Here is a 20,240-nt window from a genome sequence, read left to right as displayed (position 1 = left end):
TTGTGACACCAAAAGCCAACACACAACAGAGGAATGCCAGGGGACCCATGAGGCAGAGATGCCTTGTTTCGCTCCTGGACTGATCCAGCCTTCCGGACGATGTCTCACGCCCTGTGAAGAACTCAGTAACCTCAGACACTCGGGTTCCTGCAGCATTCCTTCCACAGAACTCTACTTAGTGGTGAGGGTACCCAGGAGGCAGCGAGAGTGGGAGGCAGTTCAGCCAGCTTGTCTCTGAGCATTTGATGAGGTCCAGTGGTCATGAGTAACCCAACCTATGTTGGGGGGGGCGGAGCTAGAAGACAGGGCCAGAGAGCTGAATAAGTTCTGCTTGGCAGTTAGTGTCTGGCCATCCAGAACCTTCCTTTGGGGTGAAGATGTCAGGGCCGATGGTTGTGAGTTGCTTGACACTGCTGAACTCAGTAAAGAACTAAATGGACAGAGAACTTGCCCATGACGTGGGATAGGGTCTCAGGATTCAGACTTTTCCAGCTGTCTCCTCCTTTCAGCCCCACACATTGGCTGGGACCACCAGCCTGAGCCTCCAGCTCTAACTTAGTGGCTCTCACCCTGCCCTCCCCACCCGCCCAGGCCATTCCCTAGCTCACTCACTTTGCACCTGGAAAATCTTGGTGGGGGGTGGGAGTGCCCAGCAGAGACCATGGTGGGCGGGGGTGGAGTTTGTAGCCCCACCTCCTGTTGCAGGCCCGCCCCTGGCCCTTTGGAGCCCTGAGGAGGATCTGGTGGGTGGGGCACAGCTCGGTCAGCTGAGTGACAGTCACGGGATCAACACCACCTCTAGCTTCCTGGAAGAGAGTGAGTGATGAAGTGGGGTCTCCGTGTGCTGCAGGCCAGTGCAAAGGGAGAGGATCCTTGTTGGGGGCCCTGTGGGGGATGGAGTTGAGAAGCTTTAAGACCCACTTGAGCGAGTTGAGGAAGCTGTGGGTCCCTCTGTGGGGAACTGTGCCTCCAAGCCCTGAATCTCTCCCCAGAGCATGGAGAAGGAGCAGGCGATGCTGCAGGTCTGGAAGGAGCGTGTGGCTCACGAGCTTGACCGTGTGGTGGCTTTCTGGATGGAGTACTCTCACGACCAAGAACACGGGTTTGCTATTCTGCCAGTGTCCTCACCAGGGAACTTTGCGCCTCCATCTCAGTCCGAGGCGACTCAGATCTGCCAACCTCGGGGCAGTGAGGCCATGGGGAGGGGTCCCGGCTCCTGTCCCCTCTCCCTAACCCTTGCATGTCCACAGGGGCTTCTTCACGTGCCTTGGCAACGATGGGCGGGTGTACGACCACCTCAAGTATGTCTGGCTGCAGGGGAGGCAGGTAGGTTGCATTTGCAGCCTCTCAATTCATGCACGGCAGCTGGGCCTCTCCTGCCTCAGTCTGCACCCTTGCAAGTGCCTGTCACTCAACGCTTCTTTCCATTATAGGGACACTTGGGACTCCTCTTTACCCCGGCTTCTGCCTCTTAAACTGTTCCTCCACAGGTATGGATGTATTGTCGCTTGTACCGAAGTTTCGAGCGCTTCCGCCGCTCTGAGCTTCTGGACTCAGCAAAAGCAGGTGCTCCCTTCTTGCCACTACCCCAGAGGCCTCGCCCATGCAGTCAGTAGTAGGTCCTTCCTAGAAGGGGTCTAGAACAGCAGCCATATAGTATGTGGAAGAGTCTAGCATGCTTACCCCTAACCACCAGGTGGCGACTTTTTGCTGCGCTATGCCCGGGTGGCACCCCCTGGCAAGAAGTGTGCCTTTGTGCTGACCCGGGATGGCCGTCCCATCAAAGTACAGAGGACCATCTTCAGCGAATGTTTCTACACCATGGCCATGAATGAGCTGTGGAGGGTGACAGGGGAAATGCATTACCAGGTATGTGGGAGGATGGCTGCTGGGTTTGAGTCCATTCTGAAGACATTCCTGTCCAATGCATTCCTGTTTTCCCTGTGGGCCTGATAATATCCTGCGACCACTGTATCTCCTCTCCTTTCTCCAATATTCCTGCACCACCCCAGGGACCCTAGGCAGAACAAAGCTTGTTCCATCAGTGCCCTACGCCCAGCTGGGAAGGGACCCTTTTCTCCTTCCCTGGCACCCACTGCCTGCACCCCAGATCAGAAGGCCCGTGGACAGGGTGGGTAGATCTGCCCGGCCCAAGAGAACATCACTGGGAGCCAGTGTCCTTGGAGTGAATGAATGAGGGGACACAGTCCTGACCCCGCAGCCTCCCCCTTCCTGCAGAGCGAAGCTGTGGAGATGATGGATCAGATCGTCCACTGGGTGCGGGTGGACCCTGCTGGGCTGGGCCGGCCTCAGCTGTCAGGGACCCCGGCCACGGAGCCCATGGCGGTGCCCATGATGCTGCTCAACCTGGTGGACCAGCTCGGAGAGGCAGACGAGGAGCTGGCCCGCAAGTACGCCGAGCTGGGGGACTGGTGTGCCCAGAGGATTCTGCGGCATGTCCAGGTGAGCGTGCCTGGGGGGGGGCAGAGCTGGCCCTATTCTCCCGCCCCCACTGCACAGGGACCCCTCAGCCCTGGGGGAGCTGAGGAGGCCCATCTTGGTGAAATGTGGCCCAGCTGGGGCCCTGGGGAAGGTGTGGAGGAAGAACTGGGTGGAGCGGGGGGGGGGGGGGTTGGGGGCCTGGAGGAAGGGGTCAAAGTCCTGAAACCGGGCCCTGATCCATGTCTCCTCTAGGCCTTTGTGGACGGGACATTCAAATCTGCCCTGGCTTCTGATTAAATGTTTTGCCTTTCCCTCAAGAGATCCAAGCCTAAACTAAGGACTAGAATCTCTTAGCCATGGGACAGAATTGGCCCCTCCAAAAAAATGCTCTTCTGTAGCCAGGTGTGATGGCACACACCTGTAATCCCAGCCCTTAGGAGGTGGTGGTGGGAGGATCAGGAGTTCGAGGTCAGCCTTGGCTATTGGCTACATAGAGTTCAAGGCCAGCCTGGACTACATGAGACCCTGTCAGTGCCGGGCATGGTGGCATACGCCTTTAATCTTGGCACTTTGGAGGCAAAGGTAGGAGGATTGCTGTGAGTTTGGGGCCACTCTGAGACTACATAGTGAATTCCAGGTCAGCCTGAGCTAGAGCAAAACCCTACCTGGAAAAAAAAAGAAACACACAAAAACAAAAATGTTCTTCTGGGCCTACTGAGCAGATGGGTGGGTGGCTGGTGGGAAGGTGGGAAGAAGAGGTTTTGAGGCTGGATCTTTCTGACTGGAAATTGGAAACAGACTTCTCCTTTGCTGGCAGAGGGATGGACAAGTTGTGCTGGAAAATGTGTCAGAAGATGGCAAGGAACTCCCTGGTTGCCTGGGAAGACAGCAGAATCCAGGTGAGGCCTGTCTGGGAAAAGAGAACACTCAGTGTTGTGTCTGGGGCCTCAGACGTGAGGGTGTTGCTCTCCTCTGTACCATCTTCCAGGGAGCAAGGAGCAGGCGGATGATGGAGTCAGGCCTCCCAAAACTGGGGATTGGCAACAGGAGCATGAGTGGGGGGGGATTTTTTGTTTGTTTGTTTTGTTTTTGGAGGTAGGGTCTCACTCTAGCTCAGGCTGACCTGGAATTCACTATGTATTCACAGGCTGGCCTCAAATTTACAGCGATCCTCCTACCTCTGCCTCCCGAGGGCTGGGATTAAAGGCGTGTACCACCACGCCCAGCTTCTGAATTGTTTTTTTGGGAGGTGGTGGGGGATTGAGGTAGGATCTCACTCTAGTTAAGGCGGACCTGGAATTCACTATGTAAAGTGCGAATGTTGGAATTAAAGGCGTGCACAACCACACCCAATTTGGGGAGGGAGGCAGATCTAGACAGGAAGGCAGGCTGTTTTGCAATGGAGTTCAGAATAGCTGTCACCCTTAGAGAAAGAAGGGATGTTCCAGGGGTTCAATCCTCCCATGCCTGGGGGTGGATCTGGCTCCCGCCTTACCCTCACCCCTCACCCCTCACTAGGTCATGCACTGGAGGCTGGCTGGTTCCTGCTCCGGCATGCCATCAGGAAAGGTGACCTTGAACTTCGAGCCCACGTTATTGACAAGTTCCTCTTGCTGCCTTTCCACTCTGGATGGGACCGTGAGCATGGAGGCCTCTTCTACTTCCAGGATGCTGATAACCTGTGCCCTACCCAGGTAGGAGCACACACTCTCAACACAGAGAAAGGGAACTTGAGGGCAGGAGAGATGGCTTAGTGGTAAAGGCACTTGCCTGCAAAGCCAAAGGACCTCGGTTCGATTCCCCAGGACCCACGTAAGCCAGATGAACAAGGTGGCGCATGGATCTGGAGTTCGTTTGCAGTGGCTGGAAGCCCTGGTGCGCCCATTCTCTCTATCTGCCTCTTTCTTTTTCAAATAAATAAATATGTCTTAAAAAAGAAAAAAATGAATTAAAAAACCATACCAGGCATGATGGCACATGCCTTTTTTTTTTTTAATTATTTATTTATTTATTTGAGAGCAACAGACACAGAGAGAAAGACAGATAGAGGGAGAGAGAGAGAATGGGCGCGCCAGGGCTTCCAGCCTCTGCAAACGAACTCCAGACGCGTGCACCCCCTTGTGCATCTGGCTAACGTGGGACCTGGGGAACCGAGCCTCGAACTGGGGTCCTTAGGCTTCACAGGCAAGCGCTTAACCGCTAAGCCATCTCTCCAGCCCGGCACATGCCTTTAATCCCAGAATTTGGAAGTTGGAAGCAGGAGGATCACTGTGAGTTCAAGGCCATCCTGAGACTAGAGTGAATTCCAGGTCAGCCTGGGTTATAGTGAGACCCTACCTCAAAAAAAAAATGCCACACCAAGTGTGGTGACTCATGCCTTTAACCCCAGCACTCAGCAGGCAGAGGTAGGCAGATCATTGTGAATTTGAGGCTAGCCTGGGACTCTATCTAGAAAACTCCCTCAAAAAAAGGCTAGGCATAATTTCGCACAACTTTAATCCCAGCACTCAGGAAAGAGAGGTTGCTGGAGGCCCTGCCGTGCCCACTCTCTCTCTCTCTCTCTGCCTGTGCCTTTTTCTCTCTCAAATAAATAAATAAAAATAAGCCTGGCATGGTGGTACATGCCTTTAATCCCAGCACTAGGAAGGCAGAGGCCAGAGGATCATTATGAGTTTGAGGCCACCCTGAGACTACAGGTCAGCCTGGGCTAGAGCAAGACCCTAGCTCAGGGAGAAAAAAAAAAAAAAAAAAAAACCTAAAGAAAGGAAAGAAAAAAATTAAAAATAAATAAATAAAGGGAACTTGAGGCTGGATTAGAACCTCAAGCCCAATTCTCAACCTCATGTCATGTCCTCTGGAAACCAGTAGGCAGCCTGTGTAAATGCTGACACCAAGACACAAGTCCCCCCTGTCCGTGCCAGTGGCCTGAAGAGCTTCTGGATGATTCTCACTTAGTGGCAACTATGAGTAGACCTGGCCCTGGTTGGCTATGTCCTGATCCTCCCGAAGGCCTGTGGAGGGTGACTGTGCTGGCCATGGGTAGAAGCAGTGTTCAAGAAGCTTAAAGGCTGTGTCAAGGCAGACAGCATTTGGATTCAAGGGCTAAAAGGAGGCCTGCTTTTCCTCCTAAGGGATTAATTGGGGTGCAACTAGATCAGTAAGCTAATCCTTTTGCACTAGCTTAAATATTTTTTTATTATTTATTTATTTTGGTTTTTCAAGGTAGGATCTCATTCTAGCCCAGGCTGACCTGTAATTCACTGTATTCTCAGGGTGGCCTCGAACTCATGGTGATCCTCCTACCTCTGCCTCCCAAGTGCTGTGATTTATTTGACAGAGAAAGAGGGGGTGAGAGTGAGAGAATGGGCGCACCAAGGCCTCCAGCCACTGCAAACAAACTCCAGATATGTGCGCCTCCTTGTGCATCTGGCTAACATGGGACCTGGGGAACTGAACCTAGATCCTTTGGCTTTGCAGGCAAATTCCTTAACGCTAAGCCATCCCTCCAGCCCTTGAATTAGCTTAGACCCTGCCTCAAGGTATCTTGGAGCGTAAGCCAGTTGGAGACTGAACAGGTCCAGGACCTGGTGTGAGTGCCCTGCTGATAGAGCTTCAGGGATCCAGGGCTCTCAGCTGCCTGTCTCTGTTCTGTGCTCAGCTGGAATGGGACATGAAGCTCTGGTGGCCACACAGCGAAGCCATGATTGCCTTCCTCATGGGTTACAGCGACAGCGGGGACCCTTCCTTGTTACACCTCTTCTACCAGGTGGCTGAATATACCTTCCACCAGGTGGGTGCTGTCTTCTTGTCCCTAGGAGGGCCAGTGGGGGGTGTGGAGGAGGTGGCAGGCACCAAGAGATGGGAACAGCACACGGTAGGCATGGGGAATTGGCTGGTTGGGATCCAAGAGGCTTTCCCAGGTCCCTCTTAGAGCCCCCACATCAGACATGGTCCCTCAGCCACTCTGAGAATCTCAAGAGTGCCTTTTGTTCGGTTAACCAAGAAGCCTCCACCTCCTGGGCCTCATCTTTTTGTAGGAGGGCCATGTAAGTAAGTCAGTAAGCACACAGCCAGCCAGCGTGGCAGGGCACTTTCCTATGGAGGAGCCAGAGAAGACCATGGAGGCCCCTGGGCAAGGAGCAGGGCCAATGGAGGGCAGGGAAGGGTCCTTCGGAGGGAAGGGAGGCTAGGTAAGGCCTAGCCAAGCTGGAGGCTGGGCCCCTTGAGAGCATGCCTGACCGCCAGAGGCCTGGCAGTCAGGCCACAAGGGAAGTAAGGCAGCAAGTGAGTTTTCAAGGCTCTACACGAGAGGGAAAGAGCAGACCTGTCAGAAATGTCTAATTGTCATAAAAATATGGATGAGCCGGCTGTGGTGATGTAGGCCTGGACCCAGTACTGGGAAGGTTGAGAGCAGAGGATGTTCTAGGCCAGCCTGGTCTACATAGTGACACCCTGTTTCAAAAAGAAAAAAAGGCTAGAGGGATGGCTTACTGGTTAAGGCATTTGCCTGCAAAGCCAAAGGACCCAGGTTAGATTCCCCAGGACCCATGTAAGCCAGATGCACAAGGGGGTGCATGCATCTGGAGTTTGTTTGCAGTAGCTGGAGGCCCTGGTACGCCCATTCTCATCTCGCTCTCTGTCTCAAATAAATCAAGGGAAAAAATTTAAATAAAAAAAAAAGTAGGTGAGATGGAAATCCAGGGGCCAAGTAAGCCTTTGAGTACACAATAAGAGAGAATAGAGGCCAGCAAGGAGACCAGGATCAGCCATGAAGCAAGAAAGAAACCAAGCCATGCCCCAGCCAGAAGCCCAAGTAGGTGGGGAACAAATGAATAATGGTGGTGTATTTCCAAAGCCACGACTCCAGTGGTAATTCTGCAACTATAGCTGGGGTTCTCATTCTGGGACCCATAACTTTGGCCTTAGAATAAATGATAACCTTAACTGTGCTTTTTTTTTTTTTTTTTTTTTTTTGAGGTAGGTCTTGCTCTAGCCCATACTGACCTGGAATTCACTATGAAGTCTAAGGCTGGCCTCATACTCACAGCAATCCTTCTACCTTGGCCTCCGAGTGCTGGGATTAAAGGCGTGTACCGCCACCTCCAACACAGGGAGAATGGGTGTACCAGGGCCCTATCCACTGCATATGAATTCCGTATGCATGTGCCGCTTTGAGCATGTAGCTCCACATGGATTCTGGGGAATTGTGCTCTGGTCATTAGGATTTGTAGGCAAGTACCTTAACTGCTGAGCCATCTCTCCAGCTACCCCACCCCACCCCCACACACCTTTTTAAAGACAGGATCTCAAATATCTTGGGCTGGACTCAAACTTTCTATGTATCAGAGGATGACCTTGAAATCTTTTATTTTTATTTTATTTTTTGAGGTAGGGTCTCACTCTAGCTCAGGCTGACCTAGAATTCACTCTGTAGTCTCCGGGTGGCCTTGAACTCATGAAGATCTTCCTACCTCTGCCTCCTGGCTTTTATATATATATATATATATACACATATACATATACATATACATACATACATACATACATATATATATATGTATGTATATATATATATATATATATATATATATATATATATATATATATAGTTTATTTACTTGACAGAGAGAAAGAGGGGAGAAGAGAGAGAGAATGGGTGTCTCAGGGCCTCCAGCCACTGCAAATGAACTTCAGATGGATGTGCCACATTGTGCATCTGGCTAATGTGGGTCCTTTGGCTTTGCAGGCAAATGCCTTAATTGCTAAGCCATCCCTCCAGCCCAACCTTGAACTCCTTATCCTCCTGCCCCCACCTTTTATTTTAACTTTGCTTTTTTTTTTGGAGGTAGGGTCTCACTCTAGCCCAGGCTGACCTGGAATTCACTATGTAGTCTCAGGGTGGCCTCGAACTCAGAAGCAATCCTCCTACCTATGCCTCCCAAGTGCTGGGATTAAGGTATGTGCCACCACACCCAGCTTCCACCTTTTAAAAAAATTAATTAATTTATTTATTTGAGAGTGATAGAGAGAATGGGCCAGCCACTGCAAATGAACTCCAGACGTGTGCGCCCCCTTGTGCATCTGGCTAACATGGGTCCTGGGGAGTCGAGCCTTGAACTGGGGTCCTTAGGCTTCGCAGGCAAACGCTTAGCCATTAAGCCATCTCTCCAGCTCTGCCTCCACCTTTTGAGTGTTGGAATCACAGCCATGTACCACACCACACCCGCTAATGTTTTTACTAACTTGTAACTGAAATCTAGCATAGTTTTATTGTGGTAGAAGGTAACAAAATCCTAGATATGTTTCTATCAAATCTCACCTAGAAGCCCAACTCCAGCTCTCTTTGATGCTGCTCACCACTTCTTCCAAACCAGTCATTGGCCTACTTCTCTGTCTTAATACTGAATGTATGTGTAAAGTGCTTGGATTGGAGGCCACCAGTTTTAGCTACAAAATGAAGTAAGAATACATTTGAACAAAATGGAGATGCCATTAAACTACAAGAGCCCAGTGTGGTAGTACACGTCTGTGATCCCAGCACTTGGGAGGCTGAGCCAGGAAGATTGTTGAGTTCAATGCCTTCCTGGGCTACATAGCAAACACTATCTCAGAAAATGTAAAAACGGATTACAGCTGTGTGTGGTGGGGCACATGCCTTTAATCCCAGCACTCAGGAGGTTGAGGTAGGAGGTTCCACATGAGTTCCAGGCCAGACTGGGCTGGAGTTCCGAGTCAGCTTGGGCTAGAATGAGACCCTGCTTCAAAAACCAAAGCCAGACATGGTGGCATACTCCTTTAATCCCAGCACTAGAGAGGCTGAGGTAGGAGGACTGCCATGAATTCAAGGCCAGCATGGAGCTACAGAGTGAGTTCTAGGTCAGCCTGAGCTGGAGTGAGATCCTGCCTCAAAAACAAACAAACAAAAAATTAAGAAAGTTGTAATAGGTAAATCATTATTACTAAGCAATATAACAATATAGAAAGCAAAAATGTAGATAGCCAAGAAAAAAAAACATGACAGAAACACAACCTAGGAAAATTTCAGTTCTGTGTTCCTCTTTCTACCCCTCCATTATCATCCTATGCCAGATCAAGTTAAAAATAATGTTATAGGGGGGCTGGAGAGATGGCTTAGCGGTTAAGCGCTTGCCTGTGAAGCCTAAGGACCCCCGTTTGAGGCTTGATTCCCCAGGACTCAAGTTAGCCAGATGCACAAGGGGGTGCACACATCTGGAGTTCGTTTGCAGCTGCTGGAGGTCCTGGCACGCCCATTCTCTCTTTCTCTGTCGCTCTCAAATCAATAAATAAAAACAAACAAAAAATAATGATATAGGGCTGGAGAGATGACTTAGCAGTTCAGGCACTTGCCTGTGAAGCCTAAGGACTGAGGTTCGATTCTCCAGGTCCCATGTAAGCCAGATGCACATGGTGGCGCATGTGTCTGGAGTTTGTTTGCAGTGGCTGGAGGTCCTGGCACGCCCATTCTTTCTCTCTCTCTGTCTCTAATAAATAAATAAAAATAAATCTTTAAAAAATTAAGCCGGGCGTAGTGGCACACGCCTTTAATCCCAATACTTGGGAGGCAGTGGTCGAAGAGTTCTCTTTCTCTTCTTGCAAATAAATATTTTTTACAATAAGGTTATATGGTGGCACATGCATCTGGAGTTCGTTTGCAGTGGCTAGAGGCCCTGGCATGCCCAATCTTTCTCTCTCTCTGTCTCTAATAAATAAATAAAAATAAATCTTTAAAAAATTAAGCCGGGCGTGGTGGCACACGACTTTAATCCCAATACTCGGGAGGCAGAGGTACGAGGATTGTCGAGAGTTCGCAGCCACCCTGAGACTACATAGTTAATTCCAGGTCAGCCTGGACCCTACCTCAAAAAAACAAAAAAAATTATTTTAACTATTATTTATGTATTTATTTGAGATCAAACCGGGGGTCCTTAAGTTTCACAGGCAAGTGCTTAACCGCTAAACCTTCTCTCCAGTCCTAAAAAAAATATTTTAAAAAGTAAGGCTATAAATAGCTAGAGAGATGGCTTAGCGACTATAAAGCCAGGGGTAGTGGCTCAAGTTTGTAATCCTAGCACTGAGGAAGCTGAGGTAGGAGGACTGCTGTGAGTTCAAGGCCAGTCTGTGATACAGAATGAGTTTCAGGTCTGCCTGGGCTAGAGTGAGCTCCTGGATCAAAATAATAAAGAGGCTGGGAAGACAGCACTTACTTACAAAAGGTATTTACTTACAAAGCTTGCTGGACCAAGCTACCCACTTAAGCCTGATGCAGAAAGTGGCACAAGTGTCTGGCATTTGCAGCAGAGACCCTGGCGTGTATACACACACACGCACACTCAAGCATGCACATGCACTGATACTGCTTACTTCTATGTGATCATCACAATCAAAGTCCACAACGTCTAAGAGGGACTCACGGTTCTAGAACAGGGTACTTTCTACTCTATCTCACAGTGTTTCAACACATCACCTACAGCCCATCCTATCTAGTTCCACAGCCTCAGACCACCTGCTGCCTCCCATCCCTCAGCTTTCATCAGAACATGGTCGGTTTAAAGCATTGATTCTGAAGCCGGTGCAATAAATAAATAAATAGCCTCTGAAAGATAATATCTTTAGGCCGGGTGTGGTGGCGCACGCCTTTAATTCCTGCACTTAGGAGGCAGAGGTAGGATCGCCGAGAGTTCGAGGGCACCCTGAGACTACATAGTGAATTTCAGGTCAGCCTGGCCTAGAGCGAGACTGTACCTGGGGGTTGGGGGAGGTGGAGCAAGCAAGCATTGATTCTGGAGCCATGACATCTGGGGGTTTAATTTGAGCTCTGATCACCCATGCAGTGGAGACAGCGGGGGCTCTTTCCTCAGGTCATCACGCTGGAGTGGGTCCTGTCCACACTAGCTGTCACTGTCTCGTTCCAGTTTAGAGATTCCGAGTACGGGGAATGGTTTGGCTACCTGAATCGAGAGGGAAAGGTGGCCCTCACCATCAAGGGAGGTCCTTTCAAAGGTAAGTAGAGACAGAGCGACACTTGAAGGGGCTCCAGGCATTCTGCTCTCCCTACCGCCCCAACCCACGCGCCTATCTCCCCGAAGGCTGCTTCCACGTGCCCCGGTGCCTAGCGATGTGCGAGGAGATGCTGGGCGCCCTGCTGAACCGCCTCGCCCAGGCTCCAGTCGCCACCGGCTGCCCACCCACGCTGTCCGCCCACGAAGACGAGAAATAAAGATGACCCTGCTCCACCTGTCAGCGTGCGCGCCTTTGTGGGCCGGTGGGAGGGGCGGCTAATCCCGAGCCAACGGCTGCTCTGCCGCGCCCATTGGCTCGCCCGTGCTCGGGACGCGGTGCACATTGGCTGAGCGGCCGGGAGGGCTGATCCTTGCGGGCTGCGCACATCCGCCTCCGGCCGCCTCTTCCGCCCCAGCGAGCCCGGCCCCATCTCTGGCCTTCCGAACTGCCTCGCGTCGCTTCGGGGCCGGCGGCAGCGGACTGTGCGCGTGATCCGGGCCCGGTGGGATCCGGGATCCCAGCCGCCGTCATGAACATCCGCAACGCGAGGGTGAGGGGCGGGAGTGCGAAGCCTGCCTCGTGGGCGCGGGACGGGACGGGTGGCCACGTGCGCATGCCCCCGAGGCACTTGGGGGCAGCAGCCCTGCACCCCCGCAATCCTTACGGTTCCCCTAGGTTGCGGGGCGGCCAGGGAGGAGGCCGCGAAGCCTGACGGCAGGGCTTCGTGGTGTGGCCTCTGGAAGCCTTCGATCGTTCTAGGAAATCCTGGCCCTGGCACGGTTTGCCCAGCGGCTGGGGGCCAGGCTAGCGTTGAGCCTGGGGGTGGGGCAGGAGCCTACCAGGAGTAGGGGGTCCCACCTGACAACTGTAACCGCGAACTGGCCGCCGTCCCTCCCTGCAGCCCGAGGACCTGATGAACATGCAGCACTGCAATCTCCTGTGCCTCCCGGAGAACTACCAGATGAAGTACTACTTCTACCACGGCCTCTCCTGGCCGCAGGTGGGCAGCCTCCGGAGTGCGGGGGGACATCCAGGCCGAGTGGGCCCAGCCGTAGGCGCCTAGGAATGGTGAGGGCCAGTCTTCCCGGCTGGTGGAGAGTGGGGCCAGGGGAGGGGCATGAAAGGAGTGAAGGCTAGAGACAGGCGTGGGCACAAGACTCCTGCCTGTACCTGTCCACTGCCAGGTAAAGACAGGGTGCAGCGTGGCCTGGGGGAAACTGAGCCTTTGGACTGGAGGCCACCAGCTGTCATAGAACTTAACCTTTTAAGCGGCTTCAGACTCACAGCAGGGAGCTCCTCCTACCTGCTCTCACTTGATTTCCTCTTCCTCTCTTGCCAGCTCTCTTATATTGCTGAGGACGAGAATGGGAAGATTGTGGGCTATGTCCTGGCCAAAATGTGAGTCCCTAAGGAGTGAGTGAGGAGCCTAGTGTTGGGGCTGGAGGGGTCAAACTTTGCAGGGGGAGGCTGATGCCATCCATGTCTGGTGGGCGTTGCTGTAGGTTTGTTTGAGACAGTCCAGGCTGTCCTTGAACTCGTGGCAATCTTGTTTCATACTTGTAAGTACATGAAGTACCATGTCCAACTTGCTGAGGTTTTTATATATTTATTTGCAAGGAGAGACGGGGTTGGGGGGGAGGTGGAGAAAGAGTGCACCAGGGCCTCTTGACACTGCAGATGAACTCTAGAGACATGCACCACTTTGTGCATCTTGGCTTTATGTGGGTAATGGGGAATCAAACCCAGGCTATCAAGCTTTGAAAAGCAAGTGCCTTTAGCTGCTGAGCCATTTCTCCAGCCGTTATTTTGCCGTTGTTTGTTTTTGTTTTAAACCAATTGGCTGGTTTTTTATATTTTTAATTATTTATTTGCAAGCAGAGAGAAAAAGAGAGGAAAGAGCTGGGCGTGATGGCACATGCCTTTCATCTCAGCCCTTGGGAGGCAGAGGTAGAAGGATTGCTGTGAGTTCAAGGCCACCCTGAGACGACAAGTGAATTTCAGGTCAGCCTGGGCTAGAGCAAGACCCTACCTCGAAAAACCAAAAAAAAAAAAAAAAAAAGATAGAGAATTGGGTGCACCAGGACCTCTTTCCTCTGCAAATGAACTCCAGACACATGGGTCACTTTGTGTATCTGGCTTGGGTACTGGGTAATTGAACCCAGGCCATTGGGCCTTGCAAGCACCTTTAACTGCTGAACAATTTCTCCAGCCCCAACTTTTTTTTTAAAGAAAGTTTAAATTTTACAGAAAAAAAAATTGAAGCTGGGTGTGGTGGCACATGCCTTTAATCCCAGCACTCAGCAGGCAGAGGTAGGAGGATCGCCATGAGTTTGAGGCTACCCTGAGACTACATAGTGAATTCCAGGTCAGCCTGCACTAGAGTGAGACCCTACCTCAAAAAACCAAAAAAAAAAAAAAATTGCAGAAGGTACAGAGTTTCTATATAAGCCCTTTTCCTTGTTTTCTCTGCTACTAACATGTACATTAATGGATTTGTTAGATGTGAGGAGCCAAAGCTGCAATTTAAAAGTAAATTCCATGATTTACAGTTATTCTGTGTTGTGGGCCCTCAAAGTTAAACAGTTGGAATGTCCCTCCTTCCCCCCTCCCCCCTGACCACTGGTCTTTATGGTAGCTGCTGTTGTGCCTTTTCAGAATGTCACAGATTTGACATCTGTAGCCTTCATTCAGTGATACACTTTCTGTGTTCCCTGTTATTCTTTTTGTGGCTTGAAAGTTTGCTTTAAAGCCTGGTGTCGTGATTCACACCTTTACTGCCAGCACTTGGGAAGCTGAGGTAGGAAGATCCTTACAGAGTGAGTTCCAGGTCAGCCTGGGCTAGAGTGGGACCCTTCCTCAAAAAAAAGTGTTTAATATTTAAATCACAATCGATGTAATTTTTTTTCCGAAGTACAGTCTCACTCTACCTCAGGCTAACCTGGAATTCACTACGTAGTCTCAGGGTGGCCTCAAACTCAGAGATCCTCCTACCTCAACCTCTCTAGTGCTGGGATTAAAGGTGTGTGCCACGCCCAGCTTCAATGTTCTTTTTAAAATTTTTTTTCTATTTTTAAATATATTTTATATATTTAAGAAAGAGAGAGATAGAGAGAATGGGTGCACCAGGGCCTCCAGCTACTGCAGACAACCTCCAGACGCCTGTGCCACCTTGTGCATCTGGCTTACGTGGGTCCTGGAGAATCGAACCGGGATCCTTTGGCTTTGTAGGCCTTAACCACTACGCGATCTCTGCAGCCCCTTCAATGTTCTTCTGACGCTGCACATTTCTAGTGTGTGCAGCATGGGGCTCTGCGTGAGGCAGGATTGGCTGCTCTGGTTCAGAGGTTCCCATCCCCCCCACCTGGGTATGGAGGGCGGTGGTAGCAGTCTCAAAGGGGGTGCACACCTGCTGTACACTGGTACCTGGGGTGACAGCACCTGCGCCGGACTCCTTTCGAGCATTCTTCTAGGGAAGAAGACCCAGATGACGTGCCCCATGGACACATCACCTCACTGGTGAGTGCGGCTCCCTGGGGGGTTGGTAGAGGTGGAGTAGGGGTATTTAGGGACGCCTCCAAGGTCGCACCTCCACCTATCCTTCTTCCCCCAGGCTGTAAAGCGTTCCCACCGGCGCCTTGGCCTAGCTCAGAAGCTGATGGACCAAGCCTCTCGAGCCATGATAGAGAACTTTAATGCCAAATATGTCTCCTTGCATGTCCGAAAGAGGTGGAAGCCAAACTGAGGGAATGGGCGGTTGGGGGGGGGTGGCAGAAGACACCATGTCGACAAGGGTGTCCTGCCTTCTGGAGAAGATTTGGGAGGTAGGATTAGTGGGAAGAGGGGTCAGCCAGGAAGAGTGGCGGGACCTGGACATGATCTGTCACTTTGCCCGGCCAAGTTTTTGTAGCTCAGCAGTGCCTTATTCCCCTGCAGTAACCGGGCCGCCCTGCATCTCTATTCCAACACCCTCAACTTTCAGTGAGTAGACACAGCGCTCTCTCAGGGGCGCGCTGCTGCATTGCCTCCCAGGCAAGGGGCGGGAGGGGCCTTCTCTATCCTCCTCAGCTGGCACGGAGGAGGCATCTGCTTGCTGTGTGTTGGGGTATTGGAGGCATCTGGCGTGTGTTGCTGGGTGGCAGAGGGGTGCCTTGGTGCTGGTGAGGCTGGGGAAGGGCAGTGTGGTAAAGAGCACACAAGGCTGCTTCGTGCTACTTGGGGAGTGGAGACAGGTGGGCCTTGGGTGTGAGGAGCAAGGGTCCTTCGAAAGTAGAAGGAAGAAGGCTGCAGCAAGGGACACACAGCCCTAGGTATCCTGTTGGCCAAGGGGAGGTTCGCTCAAGATGTGGGCATCTCTGTGTCCAGTATAGGAGATAGGACTTTACAGTGATTGGTGGTGCACACCTTTAATCCCAGAACTCAGGAGGCAGAGGTAGGAGGATCTCTGTGAGTTCAAGTCCACCCTGAGTGACTACATAGTGAATTCCAGGTCAGCCTGGGGTAGAGTGAAACCCTACTACAAAAAAAAAAAAAAAAAGAAAAAAGAAAAGAAAGTGAGATTGGGTGCCCTGCCTATGCGGAGACACTGGGCTTTTAATACTGTCAGACAGGGCTGGACTGGGCTCAGCATCCAGATCCAGGTGACTGGAAGGAGCCCCAAAATTCCCATTTCACAGGTAGAGGGAACCTTAACACACTGAAGGATGCCTCTGGTGGGAACTACTTCATATGCCAAATTAATTCCCAGCCAGGTGTGGTGGCTCATGTCTGTGATCCTGTGGAGGATCGTGAGTTTGAGGCCAGCCTGGGTTACATAGGCAGTTTCAGGTCTGTCTCAGAAAACCAAAACGAGAAAAACTCCAAACAAAATCTCCCTTGACTTTGGCAAGGCTTTTCTAGGTCATGGAGCCTGGCTCCCCTTTCAGTGGCAGGGCACTGCCTCTCAGCTGGCCTGGGCATAACTACTCTCATACAGTGCAGTATACTATATATATACATATATACACACACATACATTTATACATATATACATACATATATATTCCCTCCCCCCCCCCCCCGGCAGAGGAGCCACCTGTGTGCTCATTGAATGTCAGGGAACAGGGCAGGGAAAGGAACAGTTAGGATTGAGGGCTTCAGTTGGTAAGATGCCACAGATACATAAGCCTTGCTAGTCAGCCTGGGTGCTGCTTTGGCTTTGCTGGTGAATGCGAGGTGGCTGAGAGAAGAGTTCCTTCAGGCTGGCTAACCTCCACAAGAGCCCTTCATGGGGAGGTGATACCCGTCTCTTATCCCCAGGATCAGCGAGGTGGAGCCCAAATACTATGCCGATGGGGAGGATGCCTACGCCATGAAGCGTGACCTCACCCAGATGGCTGATGAGGTAAGAATCCAGCCAGGCCAGGGAAGCAGTCCCAGCTGGAAGGAAGGCCCTAACTTGGGGGAAGGTGGATACTCAGTAGCCCAGAGATAGGAGGAATACCCTGGTGGCTCGAGGCAAGACCCCTCTTACCCTTAGTTTCTTACACTGTCAAGTGTGACCCACCCTTGGCTTGGCTCTAGAAGGGGTTGTGATCTGAGAGAGTCTGTGGGCTCAGAGGTAGGACCAAATTGGGCTGGGCAGAAAGGGGGATAGTAGAGCTTCTGAGGGGCAGGGTTGCTCACAGGGGCACTGCCAGTGTTACAGGGCAGCATGACCCTTGTCATTTGACAGATAAGGGACCCCCAGAAGGGCAGAGCTGGGATTGAAACCAGGGCTCCCCCACCCAGTCCTGTGTTCTGCCCTGACCCTGCCACCTCTCACTGTGCCCCTTCCCCCAGCCAGCCACAGAGCCTGGCTCCCCTTGTCTTGTCTCTGGAGACTTAGGCCCTGTCTCTTTCCACCCGCTTCCCCCTGGGCTCCCGGCGGCAGCTGAGACGGCACCTGGAGCTGAAGGAGAAGGGCAAGCTCGCGGAGAGCAAAGGCAACCCACTTCTGAGCTCAGCAGAGGCCTGTCGCGAGGAGAAGACCTCGGCTGCTGAAGATAGTGGTGGGGACAGCAAGGACCTCAGCGAGGTCAGCGAGACCACAGAGAGCACAGACATCAAAGACAGCTCCGAAGCCTCTGACTCGGTCTCTTAGAGCCTTCCCCGCCCAGCCCAGCCTCATCCATGTGTTTTTACAATAAACCTCACTCCGCCCTTGGGGACTTTGCCCTTGGGGACTTCTTGTGAATGTGCATATTGCAGGGAGGGAGAGCTCTTTTCTTTTGCAGCTCATCTGTGAGCCACCTACCAAGCTCATGAATACAAGGGAAGAGGGTCCCCCCCCACACACACACACCAGACTTCGGAGGTAGGACTCCCAAGTCTGCCTGCTCCCTGCAGCTTTGGAATGGAGGTGGCACATGTGGTGTCCTTGCAGTCCTGCTGCTGCCTCGCGGGACTTCTCTGTCCTTGCTGACATCTCCATTAACGTTGCAAGGCTTCCTAACTCCCTCACTGAACTGAATGCCCTTGGACAAGCCTGGGCTAGCCGGCTGCGGCTTCCAAGGCAGTTCTTTTCTGCTTTGCTTCATTCCTCCCTCAGCCCTTTCCTGGATCATACTTGCTTCCAGCTTTTGGCCACAGCAAATCCAATTCATACTTGAGCCTAAATGCATTTTTCTACTGATACTAGGAGGATACTGGTGCAGGCAGCCACCAGTTAGTTGCTCAAGCCCTGGCAGTTAGTCCTGTTACTTCCTCTCTGCCACCTCAACAGCCAGCAGGTTCTGTGGGTTCAGTCACCATGGTACTTTAAAAAAAAAATTGTATTTATTTGTAAGCAGAGAGAGAAAGAATGGGCATGTCAGGGCCTCTAGCCACCGCAAACAAACTCCACATGCATGTGCCCCTTGTACATCTGGCTTATGTGGGTCCTGGGGAATCGAACCTGGGTCCTTAGGCTCTGCGTGCAAACGCCTTAACCACTAAACCATCTCTCCAGCCCCATGGTCCTTTTTTTAGTCTTGTCTGTTTTTCAAGGTAGGCTCTCACTCTAGCCCAGGCTGACCTGGAATTCACTGTATTTTCAGGGTGACCTCGAACTCATGGCAATCCTCCTCCCTCTTCTGAGCGCTGGGATTAAAGGTGTGTGTAAACTTTTTTTAAATTTTTTTTTATTTATTTGAGAGTGACAGAGAAGATAGAATGGGCGCGCCAGGGCCTCCAGCATCTGGTTAACGTGTGTCCTGGGGAATCGAGGCTCGAACCGGGGCCCTGAGGCTTACATGCAAGCGCTTAACCACTAAGCCATCTCTCAAGGTAGCCTTAAACTCTCAGCAATCCTCCTACCTCTTTCCCGTGAGTGCTGGGATTAAAGGCGTGTGCCACCACACCCGGCTTTTTTTTTTTTTTTTTCATTTATTTGAGAGATCAAGGCAGATAGGATGGGTGCACCGGGGCCTCTAGCCACTGCAAGTGAACTCCAGACACGCGCTACTGTGTACATCCGGCTTAGGTGGGTATTGGAGATTTGAACCTGGGTCCTTGGCTTTGAAGGCAAAGACCTTAACCATCAAGCCATCTCTCCTGCCTCCACCTCTGCCCCTCCCCTTTTTAAGGTGTAGGCAGACTTAGATGAGGGAGAAAGAATAAGTAACCCTAACCCTCCTCACTCCTATCTCAGCCCAGCCAAGCTGAGACGAAGGGGGCTCACTAGCACGGCTTCCCTAGAATATAAAAGACAATGAGTCCAGCCTCGCCCTTGCCTTTTTCCGGCTCTTAGTTTGTAGGCGGGCTTTGCCTGGGCCAGCGCGGGCCTCCGGTGCTATCATCCTTGCTACTGTAGGTAGTATACTGCTTGGCCGCTGGACTGAATAATTTGCCACCGACACCTAGGGCACGGATCTCCATTTGCCAATCCCCACGAACTGCAGGAAACCGAGACCACTGGGGAGGTACAGCGCGCCTGCGCCCAGGTTCCCCTAGCGCTCGAGCTCTAGTGAAACTGCATTCTGATTGGTTTAACTCGCGTGCTTTCCCTTTGTATGGTTGGAAGAGCCTTGTCCCGCCCACTTCAGCCGCAGTCAGTTTCTTCCGGTTCGCAAACCGGTGGCAGCCTTAGTTCCCAGGCTCTGATTGGTCCGGGCGCTCCAGGGCCGGACTTCGCTCAGCGGGGCCATAGGGCATGCGCGCTGACTTGGCCGCGCCTCAGCGCGGGTGGGCGGGCGCTTGCGGAGGTTCTCAAGGCGCCTTGCAGAGCGTGGCCCGCCCTCTGCCCTCCCTGCTCTGAGTCCCTGGCGGCCCGTTGGTGCTTTGTCGCCCCCTCCAGCCTGAGAGCGGTTAGGTTTCCTGGGCGGAGGTGGGAGCAGCGGAGAGGGTCAGAAACCGCAAGCCCTCAGGGCCCAGCACTTCCCCCTCCCTAAGCTGCATCCGCCTCTTGAGAGGGGCGGCTTCAGTGCCCAAGAACTTAGGGTAAAAGGCAGCAGAAACCCGTGCTTCCTCCATGTACGCCTGGGGTGGGCTCCAGGGACGCTTCCGCTGGTTGGACCCTTACTGTTCTTTGCTTGCTTGTTTGAACCAAGGTCACACACTCTGTAGCCCAGGTTGGCGTCGCCTAGATCTCGCTAACATTCTCCTACTGAATGCTGGTGTGACATGTGAGCCCAGTCCCCATCCCCTACACCTGACTTTTGGGGGCTCTGGTGAGATGGTTTAGCGGTTAAGGCACTTACCTGTGAAGCCTAAGAACCCAGGTTTGATTCTCCAGGTCCCACGTAAGCCAGATGCACATGGCGCATGCATCTGGAGTTCATTTG

The 20,240-nt window shown here is 52.0% G+C and overlaps 2 protein-coding genes across 7 annotated transcripts; both read left to right on the top strand.

Annotated features, from left to right (window-relative positions):
* Positions 1 to 733: 733 nt before the first annotated feature.
* On the top strand, positions 734 to 11,696 carry LOC101611089 (renin binding protein). Of its 4 annotated transcripts, none has more exons than XM_045140560.1 (11): positions 734 to 816; positions 993 to 1,102; positions 1,251 to 1,326; positions 1,491 to 1,566; positions 1,697 to 1,869; positions 2,239 to 2,463; positions 3,260 to 3,341; positions 3,961 to 4,136; positions 6,101 to 6,232; positions 11,322 to 11,463; positions 11,550 to 11,696. In XM_045140560.1, exons 2-11 carry the CDS (start codon positions 996 to 998, stop codon positions 11,678 to 11,680), a joined length of 1,320 nt encoding a protein of 439 aa, XP_044996495.1. In that variant the 5' UTR covers positions 734 to 816; positions 993 to 995; the 3' UTR covers positions 11,681 to 11,696. The 4 variants fall into 4 exon arrangements, with proteins under 4 accessions (XP_044996495.1, XP_004672149.2, XP_044996494.1 ...); XM_004672092.2 differs by having other exon boundaries at positions 811 to 850; positions 11,376 to 11,463; XM_045140559.1 differs by having other exon boundaries at positions 811 to 850.
* A 168-nt stretch (positions 11,697 to 11,864) lies between these two features.
* On the top strand, positions 11,865 to 17,645 carry Naa10 (N-alpha-acetyltransferase 10, NatA catalytic subunit). Of its 3 annotated transcripts, none has more exons than XM_004672053.2 (8): positions 11,865 to 12,013; positions 12,365 to 12,463; positions 12,803 to 12,861; positions 14,934 to 14,979; positions 15,074 to 15,189; positions 15,397 to 15,441; positions 16,759 to 16,843; positions 17,372 to 17,645. In XM_004672053.2, exons 1-8 carry the CDS (start codon positions 11,993 to 11,995, stop codon positions 17,579 to 17,581), a joined length of 681 nt encoding a protein of 226 aa, XP_004672110.1. In that variant the 5' UTR covers positions 11,865 to 11,992; the 3' UTR covers positions 17,582 to 17,645. The 3 variants fall into 3 exon arrangements, with proteins under 3 accessions (XP_004672110.1, XP_044996498.1, XP_044996499.1); XM_045140563.1 differs by having other exon boundaries at positions 17,281 to 17,645; XM_045140564.1 differs by having other exon boundaries at positions 17,285 to 17,460.
* Positions 17,646 to 20,240: the final 2,595 nt, after the last annotated feature.

This window comes from Jaculus jaculus, chromosome X (genome assembly GCF_020740685.1).
Source record: "Jaculus jaculus isolate mJacJac1 chromosome X, mJacJac1.mat.Y.cur, whole genome shotgun sequence".
In the NCBI taxonomy this organism is placed as follows: Eukaryota; Metazoa; Chordata; class Mammalia; order Rodentia; family Dipodidae; genus Jaculus; species Jaculus jaculus.
Note: the sequence above shows the minus strand (reverse complement) of the source record. Positions and strands in the feature narration are given on the sequence as shown.

Coding starts and splice junctions, on each gene's coding strand:
- LOC101611089 (XM_045140559.1), top strand. CDS start 824: ATGAAGTGGGGTCTCCGTGTGCTGCAG. Junction 1,870..2,238: donor CAGGGGAAATGCATTACCAG/GTATGTGGGAGG, acceptor CCCTTCCTGCAG/AGCGAAGCTGTGGAGATGAT. Junction 4,137..6,100: donor ATAACCTGTGCCCTACCCAG/GTAGGAGCACAC, acceptor TTCTGTGCTCAG/CTGGAATGGGACATGAAGCT.
- Naa10 (XM_004672053.2), top strand. CDS start 11,993: ATGAACATCCGCAACGCGAGG. Junction 14,980..15,073: donor ATGGACACATCACCTCACTG/GTGAGTGCGGCT, acceptor TTCTTCCCCCAG/GCTGTAAAGCGTTCCCACCG. Junction 15,442..16,758: donor TCCAACACCCTCAACTTTCA/GTGAGTAGACAC, acceptor TCTTATCCCCAG/GATCAGCGAGGTGGAGCCCA.